General features: G+C 32.2%; 1 protein-coding gene across 2 annotated transcripts in view; it reads left to right on the top strand.

The window, feature by feature from the left end:
* Positions 1 to 12,989, top strand: part of VPS13C (vacuolar protein sorting 13 homolog C) — a 174,463-nt gene that overhangs the window by 35,308 nt on the left and 126,166 nt on the right. For both annotated transcript variants that reach the window (XM_045823143.1, XM_045823142.1), the window contains 8 exons: positions 955 to 1,014; positions 3,361 to 3,420; positions 4,522 to 4,602; positions 6,510 to 6,567; positions 7,970 to 8,097; positions 9,111 to 9,217; positions 9,777 to 9,948; positions 11,161 to 11,223. In XM_045823143.1, coding sequence (XP_045679099.1) covers positions 955 to 1,014; positions 3,361 to 3,420; positions 4,522 to 4,602; positions 6,510 to 6,567; positions 7,970 to 8,097; positions 9,111 to 9,217; positions 9,777 to 9,948; positions 11,161 to 11,223 — 729 coding nt within the window. The remainder of the gene's footprint in view (positions 1 to 954; positions 1,015 to 3,360; positions 3,421 to 4,521; positions 4,603 to 6,509; positions 6,568 to 7,969; positions 8,098 to 9,110; positions 9,218 to 9,776; positions 9,949 to 11,160; positions 11,224 to 12,989) is intronic.

Genomic DNA, 12,989 nt, shown 5'->3' with positions numbered 1-12,989 from the left:
GAGTAATATACAGCAACTGAGGACTTATGTTTCACTGAAGTTCCTTCTAATTAGGTATAAGTTATTTTGAGCTAGTTATCTGTAGGTATAAAAAGATGAGTGGGGGAATAAAGGAAAATATGTTGCCATAATCATAATATATCTGATATTAAAAACAAAGCTCATAAAGCTATTTGTACTTTCGGCTCTGTCACATCCTGCATATTTCCTATTTGAGAAGGGTTTATGTGACTAAACTCTGGAGTCATTGTTGGGTGATTTAGAATATTGTTTTTCCTCCTCTTTCTAGTTTCCTTAGGTTCTGTCACAACCAAAAAACTATGACTTGGCCATCTTCTAGATGTCTAAAACAATGACACTGTACACATTGTGCCACAGCTTAAGCACTGTGGGTAGATTTAACTTAGGTATTGAAGATCAAAAATAGAACAAAAGCTTAATATTGGCAGATTTTGGGTTAAGTGACTAGGGAAATTAAATATTAAGAATCTTGGGCATTTCTGTCAAAAGAAATTTTTAAAGTGTCAAGGAAATTAAAACTTAAAGAGATAGTTCACATGTTTAAGTGTGAACATCTGAACTATTTAAAAAAAATTTAGTGGCAGTGTTATTCTCTGTGACACTTTGTTTTATTTATTTACGAAGAACACCTTTAATGTTATACATAAAGAGACTCTCTTTTTAACTATCTTGACAAGAAGTTGTTTAGTTGTAGTGAGTCTTCTTACTTCTAGTAAGAAAAGAGTTTCACTGGGGAATTGTGAGTGTCATGTCTACAAAATATGGGTACTTTCAGCCATGTTATTGCCTTCTTCCCCTTTCTTTTTCACAGTCCATTTGGTTTGTGAGACTTATTTGTAAGCTAATTCCTCTGTGCTGCCTGTTATAGAGAGTGGAGCATGGACTCACCTTCACCATCAGTGTATTTTAACGTCACCTTTTCTTCTTTGATAGATTACTGATCCAAAGCGGCCTCTTTCATTTGGTGTCACACTGGGAGAACTTAGTCTGTTGGTAATGTTGGACTTATTTTAAATATTTGTGGAACCTGTAAAATATTCCTAAGTCATGGGGTCAATTGCCTAAAATCAACTCTTGCTACAAATAGCTATTTTACGTATCATCTTTCTAAAACTTTTTTAGGAGTTCAAAATCTTTAGTGATTACTATTACATTCTCTAATTATTTTGATTTATTTTTGAATTTAACAAATACCCAAATATCAATATCAAACATTCTGAAATATAAAAGCTGTCTCTTAAACATGTGAGAAAGTAGAGGACGATAAATTTCTATAGAGTCATGTTCTTATTCTTGGTTAGGTAAATGGAATATCCAAGTAACTTGTATGTGTGTATGTGTTTGTATGTACGTATGTGTATCATCTGAGATGTATGTAAGTAATTTTGATTAAGTATTTTATATTGTAGTTTGGTTTTTCTCTTAAAGATCTTTAAAGGTGGAGAATGTATATATCCGGATTAGCCATTTTTTTCCATTATGGACAACTAAGGTGGTAGGAAACATGTTTTAAAGTTAAGGACAGTAACCAGTAAGTCATACTGGGTACATGTTTGCCTTATGGTTAGTTATATGGATAGGGCCTTAGAGAAAGAAGAGGAAAAAGTGAAAGAGAGGTAGACTGCCAGAGGAACAGAAAAAAAGGACATGTTTACATGGAAGCCTTAAAAAGAATACATGCATAGAGAGGTAGAGATACATATTGAGTGGAAGCCCAAAGCAGAAACATTAAAGGAAAAGAACTAGAGAAACAGGAAAGGGAGTCAGGAAGCTAATGTTTAATATTCAGTTTGTCTTCTGCATATTTCCAAAGTGAATTTGAAGTAACTATCAAGAATACCTTTAAAAAGACCTAAATCTGTGTCCTGGAAGGTAGAAACATACTTGTGACAAAACAAAAAAAAATGAAATAGTCAAATACTTGCCATTGACTAATAACAGACAGGCATACTAGTGCATAAGAATGATGCCTAGCATTCTCAGTGTGTGCTGTCTGATTCTCTGTACCTTTGCTCAGGCTCCTCATGCTATTTTCTCTGTGTATATCATGCCCTTCCCTTTGCCTGCCTGGCAGTTCTATTTACAGTTTAATGCATGTGTGAGATAATTAGCTTGTCTTCTTTCTTGTTCCTTTTTTATTTCCTTCTTAGAATTTATCATTCCTTCTTTTATGCTCCTCATTATATTTTAAGAAAGCACCTGTAACATGTTATTGGACTGGTTACCATGTTGGGCTCCTGCTACTAACATTCATTCATTCATTCATTGATACAGTATGAAATAAAATACAGTATTGAAAAAATAAAGCATTTGGCACATTGGCTGGCACATTGTTTCTTGCTTCAGCTACTACATGGACTATTGTAACAACAGTAAACTTACCTCTTTTTGTGTCCATACCATTTCTTTCTCCTATCTTTCCAATTATAATTGAACTCTGTACGTAATCTCCCCACCTCTGATCTGGATCCTGTCCTTCCCCATGTCCTCAGGAGCCCTCCTCGCCTTCATCTTTCTTTTTTCAGTTAGTTTCCTTTTCCTTCCTAAATCTTCAACTCTCTTCCCTCTGTCCGCACTTCCTCCCTCCACCACACTGCTTTTTGTAAGCATTTAAATATATTCAAGTATCTCCTTACAACAAAATTTTAAAAGCCTGTTCTAAACCTTCTATTCCACCCAGGCCCCATCTAACTACCTGCCTTCTCTTTCTCTTTTTTCTAACTAAACTTCTTGAGAGAATTTCCTGCCTTTTCTTTCTTTCCCCACCTCCTGCTGACTCCCTACCCTTTGTGCTCTGACTCTAATACTCCACTGAAACTGTTCTTAGCAAGTTCATTGGTAGCACCCTAGCTAAATAGAATGAATAAGTTTAATTTAGTTTATTTCATGGCAGCATTTGGCATTGCCGACCATGCTGATTTCCTGGAAACATGGTCTTGCTATGATTTCCATATTCTCCTGGTTTTGTTCCTACTTTGCAATAATCAATTGATTTTTTCTAAAAAAAGAATGTGGACCTTTTTGAATAGCTTATAGGCAAGCTCTCTGTTATTATTCATACCCAGTTCCTTTCATACTTGAGACAATAGCTCAATAATTATTTTCTGGATGAATTAACTCATTTAAATTAGAACCTACTCAGTTCTGTTTTCACTGTTGTTCCTTTGATTTTTGTCTAAAAGATATGTAAAGAAACAGATTGCTGGAATGGCCAATATGAGCTATATGTGTTTTCTTCCTAAGTTACTTTGTTATAGTTTACAAATTAGTAGAGTACTATTCTGAGATACATATATATACAAACACTTTATTTCACAGTTAATTCTTTTTTTCTTTTAGACTGCAAATGAACACTGGACTCCATGTGTATTAAATGAAGCAGAAAAAATTATATACAAGGTATTAGACTATATTAAAATTTCTTCATTTTCTTAGGTGTAAACACAGTATATTTTCTTGAGAATCCTTAATGGAGCAGAATGTGCTATTGGAGTGTGAGTTAAACATCTAGGGTCTAGTTTTGGTAATGCTACATAATATACCAAAAGTCATATAACAGTCTAAAACCACTTAACTATTTTGAGGTTCAGGTTCTTCATCTAGCACATAAAGAAACTCTACAAAATTAACATATCCTAGCTTATATTTTATGAAGCATTAGATAATTGAGATATTGGATTTGTAGAAAAATATTCTGTGATCAGGTAAGATTACTGACTAAAGTATTAAGCTACACACAGTTAAATAGGTATATTTCATTTTGTTTTAAACTACAGAACTCCACAATACTTTAAATATGCTAATAATCATTATGCATATTCAAAAGAGATATTTAGTATGTAGCTTTCCCCACCTAGTTGGTCATAGAATCCTCTTACCTAATTTTCTGCTGTGAATAGCCATTCATATCCTTTGGAGGAATCATACTGTTTTATTCAGCAAAATATGTACAGGGGCTGTTAAAAACTAAATTCTCGCTCTGGCTGGTGTGGCTCAGTGGATTGAGCACTGGCCTGTGAACCAGAGTTGCTGGTTCAATTCCCAGTAAGGGTACATGCCTGGGTTGCAGGCCAGAACTCCAGTAGGGGCATGCAAGAGGCAACCGTGCATTAACATTTCTCTCCCCCTCTTTCTCCCTCCCTTCCCCTCTGTCTAAAAATAAATAAATAAATGTCTTTTAAAAAAACAAATTCTCAATAAATATTAGATTATTGAATGAATGGATTCCTTTGGAAATAGTGTTTCTGGAAGCACAATTTAGCAAATACTAGATTAATAATAAAGTCTGAATAACATGCATATATTTCCCCCCATTTTTACACTTAGCTAAAAGGCTAAGAAGCTATTATTTTCCCCATTTTTGCATTACTTTCTTTCCTTTAGAAGTTCAAAATGGCAATTGGATAATTTTAGAATACTGAACACAAGAAGAATCTTTTAATATTGATTCATAATTTCAGTGTATTAATTGCTTGACCTCTTTCAATTTTTCTTTTGTAGCTTATCCGACTTGATAGCCTCAGTGCCTACTGGAATGTAAACTGCAGCATGTCTTACCAGGGATCGAGGGAACAGATTTTGGTAATTTCTGTTTTTACCTGGAAGAGCTAACTACATTCATTAAATTTAACGAGGAGATTTTTAATGAGGACAGGATAACCATCTTTTGTTGATGTTGTATATAATTAAATCAGAAGTATAAAATATAGTATTTGGTATCTACTCTGTATTTTAAAAAAAGCACCCTTGTTTTTGAAGATCTTTGTGAGATCATTCACTAGAGAGTGAGATGAGAACCTATACTGTTAAATCAAAACTGCATTTAAGTTTTTATTGGTTTGGCCAAAAAGTTCGTTCGGTTATTTTCCCTGTGGTAGTTCTAGTATCACTCAGTTGTCTTTAACTCCATTTGAAACAGTTTTGTTAGACGCTATTGTGACAGCTGTCATATTGGTGTGCATTTGTTTATTTATTTTTAATTGTTGACAGATTTTTATCTGTTTAAAAAAACATATGGCAGTTTTTTATTGTGTTTTTTTTATTACCATTTAATCCCCTTATCAAAATTGGTGAATTTTTGAGTAGCCATTTTAATACTGAAGATGGAAGAAAATGCGTGTGCTTATGTTAATCACTTTGATGTTTGGGTTCCATGTAAGTTCAGCAAAAAAAACCTTGACTGTATTCCCTCATGTGATTCTCTACTTAAACATAATGAAAATATTCCATTTTTAAAACAAATTGTGACAGGCAATGAAAAGTGGATACTTTACAACAACGTGGAATGGAAGAGATCATGGGGATGAGCAAACTGAACCACCACCAATAGGCCGGTCTTCATCCAAAGATGATGATGCTATGTTTATGGTGGTACTGGAAGGGAGTCCTCTATTATAAGCTCCATCCGGAAAACCAAATGATTAATGACAACTAATGCTCCCAATTAAGCCAACTGAAGGTAGCACTTGATGAAGAGCATCCGGAATTAGTCAACAGAAAATGCATAATATTCCATCTGGAAAATGCATGACTACCTTTTTGTTTTTTCATGATCAGGCAAAAACTGTTACAGCTTGGTAGGGAAGTTCTGATTCGTCCACTGTATTCACCAGACGTTGCACCTGCAGATTTCCATTTATTTCAGTCTTTACAAAATTCTCTTAATGGAAAAAAATTCAGTTCCTTGGAAGGCTGTGAAAGTCACCTGGAATAGTCCTTTGCCCAAAAAGATAAAAAGTTTTGGGAAGATGGAATTACGAATTTGCCTGAAAGATGGTAGAAAGTAGTGGAACAAAACAGTGAATAGGCTGTTCAATAAAGTTATTGGTGAAAATGAAAAATGTGTCTTTTACTTAAAAACTGAACTTTTTGGCCAGTCCAATACACTCTCATTTTGATAGCTTCTGGTTACACAGTTTTATATGAAAATAATTACTGAAAGAGTATCGTGTGGCCGTACCACCCTGAACATGTCTGATCTTGTCTGAAGAGTATTGTAAATAAAGATGATACCTTTCAGATCTCAAGACTATATTCTTAGCAGATGTTTTAAGCATTTGTGATAATAATTTCCTAAACAGTGAAAGATAATTTAAAACTTTTGTGTGCTAAGCCATGTTTATTTATTTAGAGGAGAAAAGAGTAATTGAATTTTGGAACTGAACTATTTCTAAGATTTTGTCTCTTATTTCTCAGATACTGTAACACAAATAGTTGCCTTTGTCTAGAAATTGAGGTCCATGTTCATGGGCATTTACATAAATATATATTTTTAAAGTCACAATGTTGCAATGTTTTTAGATACTTGTAATTAAAGAAATTCTCTTCTCTATATTTTATTCTAAGGACATATATCTATAAATAATGTTTGGCTTTTTAATGGATTACTAATTATAAAGAGGGAAATAAAGATACTGATTTAAGACAAAATATTTTTGTATGTGTATATTCTATTTTTAATTTTTATGTAATTTAAATTTTTTGTTTAGGATCAACTGAAAAGTGAAATTCTTACAAGTAATGATATACTTCCAAACCACCAATATAGTAAGTAATGGTAAAAGTTTATTTCATATTATAGGTAGCTTGTTATTAAATATTTTACTTTAGTATATTTTTTCTGATAAAATTACTTTGACAAAGAGTATTTTATACCTTAATTTTATCATATAGCATGTTTGGATTAAAAGTGATTTTAATCCAACAGCTAACCCCCCTTGACCTCCATGTTTCCCTCTTAAACTTTGTTACCATTTTTGTTTTAGAAATTAGGCTTTCTTTGCTTTGCTTTGCTTAATAACTAATTCTCAGAGATCTTGGTATTCAGGTCACCTCTAGTATGTCACTATTGCAGTGTTAAGACAAATGAACCACATTAGAGATTTTTTTTAAGTGAGTTTTTCTTGGCAGCCTCACTATAATTTTAAATAGATTTCTAACAAGTCTTCCTGCTTATTTATCTCATCTGTTTCTACATTTCCATTTCATTCTGAAGAAGTGATTGGTTTGTTTATATTTAGTATGCCCCTTATGTTCATTCTCAAAATGTATGCCCATGTTCTTTTGTATTCCATATTACTCTGGTTCAGCTCTTGTTTTCTTCATATTCTTTTACCACGGATTGCCATTACATGAGAGTTGGTGCTTTCTCTCTATGTTCATTGATCTCTCTGTTTAATGATGACAAAGTGTTCACATGTTGCTAGTTTGTGGAAACATTTTTACTTATGAAAGACCTAGGAAAAATCTGCAACTTTATTCTTGGGCATCTTTCACTTATAAATAACATCTAAATTAGTTAAAGTTTTATACTGTCATGTTATATACTATATCAGGTACGGCAATTTATATAATTTTAATACTATTCATAGTTAATATTTATCACTTTGCTTTTTTATCTTCTTTAGTATACCTTTTCATACTACTTCTCAACTTCAAGAATATTTTCTTTAGTTTATTCTAAGAATTTGTGCAGTGCTTGTCTTGAAAATTATGAAGTGGCAAACAACTTTTTTCTGGGTAGTGTGAATTTTATTCTTGGTTGTGTTCCTAAATTCTGCCAATGATTAAATAAGAAATTAATCAGGTTTGTTTCCTACCTTGTATTAGTATTTTAAATGAATAAAAAAATCATTAAATGTCTTGTAGCAAGGAAGAAAAGCCTAATTTTACCCAGAGTGTGAATTACCAAGAGTAAATTGTTTGTATATTGGGCATTTCTTACTTAGAAGCATAGGACCCTAATTACCTTTTTGGGGATTCCACTTTAACCATTGAACTTGACAGTTGGTACAATGCAAATAAATAGATACTTAAATACTCCTTTGGTAGTTATTTTTTTACATAGTTTTGATCATTTTACTTTCAGGGTAACATTGTTTTTATAATTATTTATAATTGTTCATATGTAAGAGCATATAAAGGTATCTTACTTCTAATGTGGTATCAGTTTTCCAGCCAATATCAGCCTCTGCAAAACTCTACATGAATCCTTATGCAGAAACAGAGCTAAAAACACCCAAACTTGATGGGAACATAGAAGTCCAAAATATTGCTATTGAACTAACCAAACCTCAGGTAAGATTTAGTTGGACATTTATAACTTTGCTTAGCCTCAAACCTTGACTGCTTTTGTCATTTGTGATTATTCCTTTTCCTGTGATTATTCCTGTGATTGTTCTGATGGTTCTCTTGCTTTGGTATGTTGAGATTTGACTTGTAAAAGTAGATGTACTATACATATGTTTAAAAAAGAAAGTATATATCAGATTTAAGAAGTAGTTGTATTTTATCTGATATTTACCTTATTGCTGGAGAATCTTATCAAATTATAGTAAATGACATTATTTCCATTTAATTTCCAATTGTTGATGGAGACTTTAATGTGTTTTTTCCCCTCAGATTTTAATAGCAGGCTCTCATATTAAATATTGTTTACTTTTTCTTTAAAGCCTGTTGACAGGCTTTTCTTTTCCATTTGTTTCTCAAGTTTGGTTACATGCCCAGGAGTTTGGATAACAGACCTGGAGAAGTGAAAGGAGGACAAGGATTAAACTAATTGAGCTTTTGGCCCTGTGCAGTCTAGTAAAAATACAATATGAGTTATATACATAACTTTCAATTTTCTAGTAGCTACATTAGCAAAGTGAAAAGATGGAATAATTAACAAAATTATTAGCATTTTCTTTAACCTATCTAGAGTGTTACCGTTTTAACATGTAATCCATATAAAAAGTTAAGGTATTTTACATCCTTTTATTTTTGTAAGCCTTTGAAATCTGAGGTGTATTTTACACTTAAAATATATTTGAGTTCAGGCTGTCCACATATTAAGTGCTAAATAGCCATATGGTAACCCTGAGGTAGAAATGCATTATGAAAAATAGAGAAGCAGCTAGACTTGCTCTTTTCTTTATCATGCCTACAGTCATGTTACGTGTGTGTGTTTTCCCGATTGGAGCTGTCGTATTTATCAGACACACAGATTTGTTGTGTTGGCGGTCAGACGGGCAGTTAAGTAGCTTTATCTTATTTAAGTGTTCATTCATGTGTGCAGTCTAATCAATGTAACTTTGTTTTTGTTTCAATAGTACTTAAGTATGATTGACCTTTTGGAATCAGTGGATTACATGGTTAGAAATGCCCCTTACAGAAAATACAAACCTTATTTACCACTTCATACCAATGGTCGACAGTGGTAAGTTAGAATTTTAGTTTTTAAATAAGAAACATGTTGCAGTTAGTGGGTCTCTGAGTTAAGACACCTTTAAAGCCATGTAATGAAGCTACTTTTTTCTTTTATATAGGCATGTGACAGGTATCTTTTATGTTATGTTCTTGTTACTTTTTTTTATAAACACATTCTTTTATACTTCTGCTCCCAGATTATTTCCAAATTCTTAACTTAGTGTTCAAGACTTTCAACATTTTTTGGTTTTACTGCCCTTTAGTCATCCACATGGACTCGATGTTAAACCACACTGGGTACTACCAATTTTGCACAGTATGTCATTTTGTGCCTTTGTGATTTTGCTTTCATAAACCCTCTTCCTGGAGTGGTTTTATCATTTCACATTTCACAATCTATTTAAATAAGACAATTGTACTGGGGAATTGAAATCTTACTGCTGAGCTCTTACAAGAAAACAGGTAATAACAATAAGTATAACAGGGTAGGTCTAAAAGGTCAAAGCTGTTTTCTTGCTTTTTCTTAAACCTTTATATTCAGATATGCTTTAAATATTTTTGATCTGCAGGTGGAAATATGCAATTGATTCTGTTCTTGAGGTTCATATAAGAAGGTATACACAGATGTGGTCATGGAGTAACATAAAAAAGCATAGGCAGTTGCTGAAGAGTTATAAAAACGTCTATAAAAACAAGCTAACTCAGACTAAAGTCCCAGAAGAAATACAGAAACAAATTCAGGTATATCTTGCATATATTGGTGAAAGGTATTATTTGTTGTCATTTGTTAATATTAATTCTTTTAAATTTAATTTCCATTAAAATATAATTTTATTCAATAAAAAGAATAGTGTTTATCTTTTTAAGAGAATTTTATGGGAAAGTGCATAGTATTTTTTCCCAAATTTTTTTGGTTTAATATTTATTGTATTTTTTTTCCATTACCATTCAGTCCCCTTATACCCTCTCTCCCTGCAGCAGTCATCACAGGGTTGAGCCTTTCCCATTCATCCTAATAACAGATAAAATGAGGTTACTATCAGCTATTTGGAGAAATATGTTTGGTATTGGTAATAATATTTAGAAAATCAACATTAGAGCTATTTATTATTAGTTGGAAGTACATATATTACTAGGTTTGTTAGTGGCTTTTTAAAAAGCAAAGTATTATAAAAATAGCTTTTATTTGCAAGATAGAAATCTTATTTACCTCCTTTCAAAATACAGAAAAACACCACACTGAATATATAATTTACTTAATATCATCTGATGTGCCACAAATTCATAATGTAACAAATTGGATTCCTGTTATTCTGAAGTATGTGGCAATCCTTAATATTATATATTAGAAAAGCATCGGATCTTTTAACATCTCAGGTCTTGTGTTCTCATGCATGTAATGGAAGCGGTATCTGTTTTGCAGAACTGTGAGGTGTGCATGAGAGAACACACAGAGCACTGACACACAGGTCACTAGTACATGCGAGATTCCTCTTCATACTTGATGTAAATTCCCCAAATCAGTTTCTACTTTAGATTACATGTGATTTGCAGAATTTTACACTTAAAAATTTTGTCTTCTATAATGATGCCTTTATACAGTGGTTTTAAAACAATATTACAATAGAGGGAGTCAGAAGAACCATAGCATAATACCTAAAACAAGTCTCCCTTCTAAATATTCTTATTTTCATTTGCATATTTGGCTATCTGTGTATTGTAATAGTCTCATTAAAACTCTCACTTCTGTATTCAATGGGGATTTACTTTCTTGGAAAACTTACTTTTTATATTATAAAAGTTAATGTAAAAGCTAAGTGCATGTTTAAATTTATACTTAAACTTTCATTAGCTCACAAATGCTGTTTGTTAGTAAGCCTAGATATCATAGACAAAAAAATATTCTTTCTAATGATCATTTTCCTTGTTTACAAGTGTCTCTTTATTTTATAGGATTTGGAGAAGACTCTAGATGTTTTTAACATAATTTTAGCAAGGCAACAAGCACAAGTTGAGGTAATTATTTTTGTTAGCTGATTTTATGTTTTAAACATGTTAATACAATTCCTTTAAACCTAGGATCAGGAAATCTGAGTTTCATGGGAAGTTGTTGAGACTTACTCAAATGAGAATAAAACTTGAGTTTTTAGAGCTTAATTCTGTCTCAGGAAGAAAAAATCAAAATATTAGGGGAAAAAGGTGACACAAAGGGCAAACATTTTAAAATTTTTATAACAAAAAATTTGAACTCCCTACCCCCCAAAGCAAGTAAATAAAAGCCATCCATAATTCTAACAATATACAGTGCTGACTGTTAACATTTTGGCATACGGACTTTTAATTTTTCTGTCATGGATCTTATTTATGCTTCTTATCCTCCATTTTTTCACTTGATCTTTGGTTTATTTTCTTTTCACACCATTTTTTCCTCTTTCCCTTTACTGATATTTTGTCTTTCCTCTCTCCCTCCTTCTCTCAACCTCTTCTTTCTTTCCAAAATTGGAATCAATCTGTTTATAATGTTTCATAATTTATTCATGATTTATCCCAGTGACTTTATTCCGTGTTATTTCTATTATTCTGTAACATGACATGACTTTTTTTGGCGTTTAAAAAATAAATTAAAAATGTAATACAACTCATTATAGAAAAGTTACAAAATAAGAAAAGTTACAATATGTAATACAAATCATTATAGAAAAGTTACAAAGATGTGGCTCAGTGGCTTGAGCTGTGGCCTGAGAACCAAAGGGTTGCTGGTTCAATTCCCAGTCTAGGGCACATGCCTGAGTTGTGGGCCAGGTCCCCAGTAGGGGGTGCAGGAGAGGCAACCATACATTGATGTTTCTCTCCCTCTCTTTCTACCTCTCTTCCCTCTCTCTAAAAATAAATACATTTAAAAAAGTTAGAAAACATGGCTCCCCAAAAAGCAGAATATTGTAGAAACACTCTTTGTGTCACATACCAAAGATAACTATTGTTAATATATTTCTGTATATTCTTTTAGTCTTCATTACACTGGTAGATCTCCATATATGTGCTTACATTTTTAAATGGGTTTAAATCATATTGAGTGCCTATTGTACTCAATGTGCTGTTGGGGTTTTCAGGAGCACTTGGATTAAAAATATTGTGCCTAAGTCTGTAATGAACTCAAAATATTGGTGGCTAAGAGTTGATTTGCTTTTGCTGAAGCTTTGTATGCATAAAATTTTTAAGTAAAAAGTTTAGAATAAGAAAAAAATAGTAGCTAACTTTTTTGGTGTAAATTACTGGTACTGTTAATTCTGAGGAACATACTATTATCATCTTCACTTTATATCAGGAAATTGAGGCATAGAGAAATTAAATAAGTCATCTAAATTTTATTTAACATCAAAAGTAGAAAAGCTCACTAATCTTCTGTGCTGAGAAAATAAAGAAGTGTAATGTAATTTTAAATAGAACTTAAACTAGTCAGCTATATATTTTTTCCCATTACATTTTGACTGCTGAAAATGAATTGGTAAGCTTGACAAAAGATAGTTTAGCTGAGATATAACTTGGACCTTTTAATAGATTTGTGGGAAGATGTAGACCTGTTCCCTTATTATTTATTAAATATCTATTTGATAAAGATAACTTATTTAACCTAATTGAAACTGAGCTGTTGTTACTCAAACCTATCCTTTTTACTATAGAATTCAACACTTTTCTTTTAATTTCTATTTTTTGATGATTTCGCTTTTTGGTACACACAGAGGCTGGCAATATGCTACCAAATCACTACCAATTTAAAATAC

The sequence above is a fragment of the Phyllostomus hastatus genome, unplaced genomic scaffold, assembly GCF_019186645.2.
Source record: "Phyllostomus hastatus isolate PE091 unplaced genomic scaffold, TTU_PhHast_1.1 phas_scaffold_501, whole genome shotgun sequence".
NCBI lineage: Eukaryota > Metazoa > Chordata > Mammalia > Chiroptera > Phyllostomidae > Phyllostomus > Phyllostomus hastatus.
This window is presented reverse-complemented; position numbering and strand designations above follow the sequence as displayed.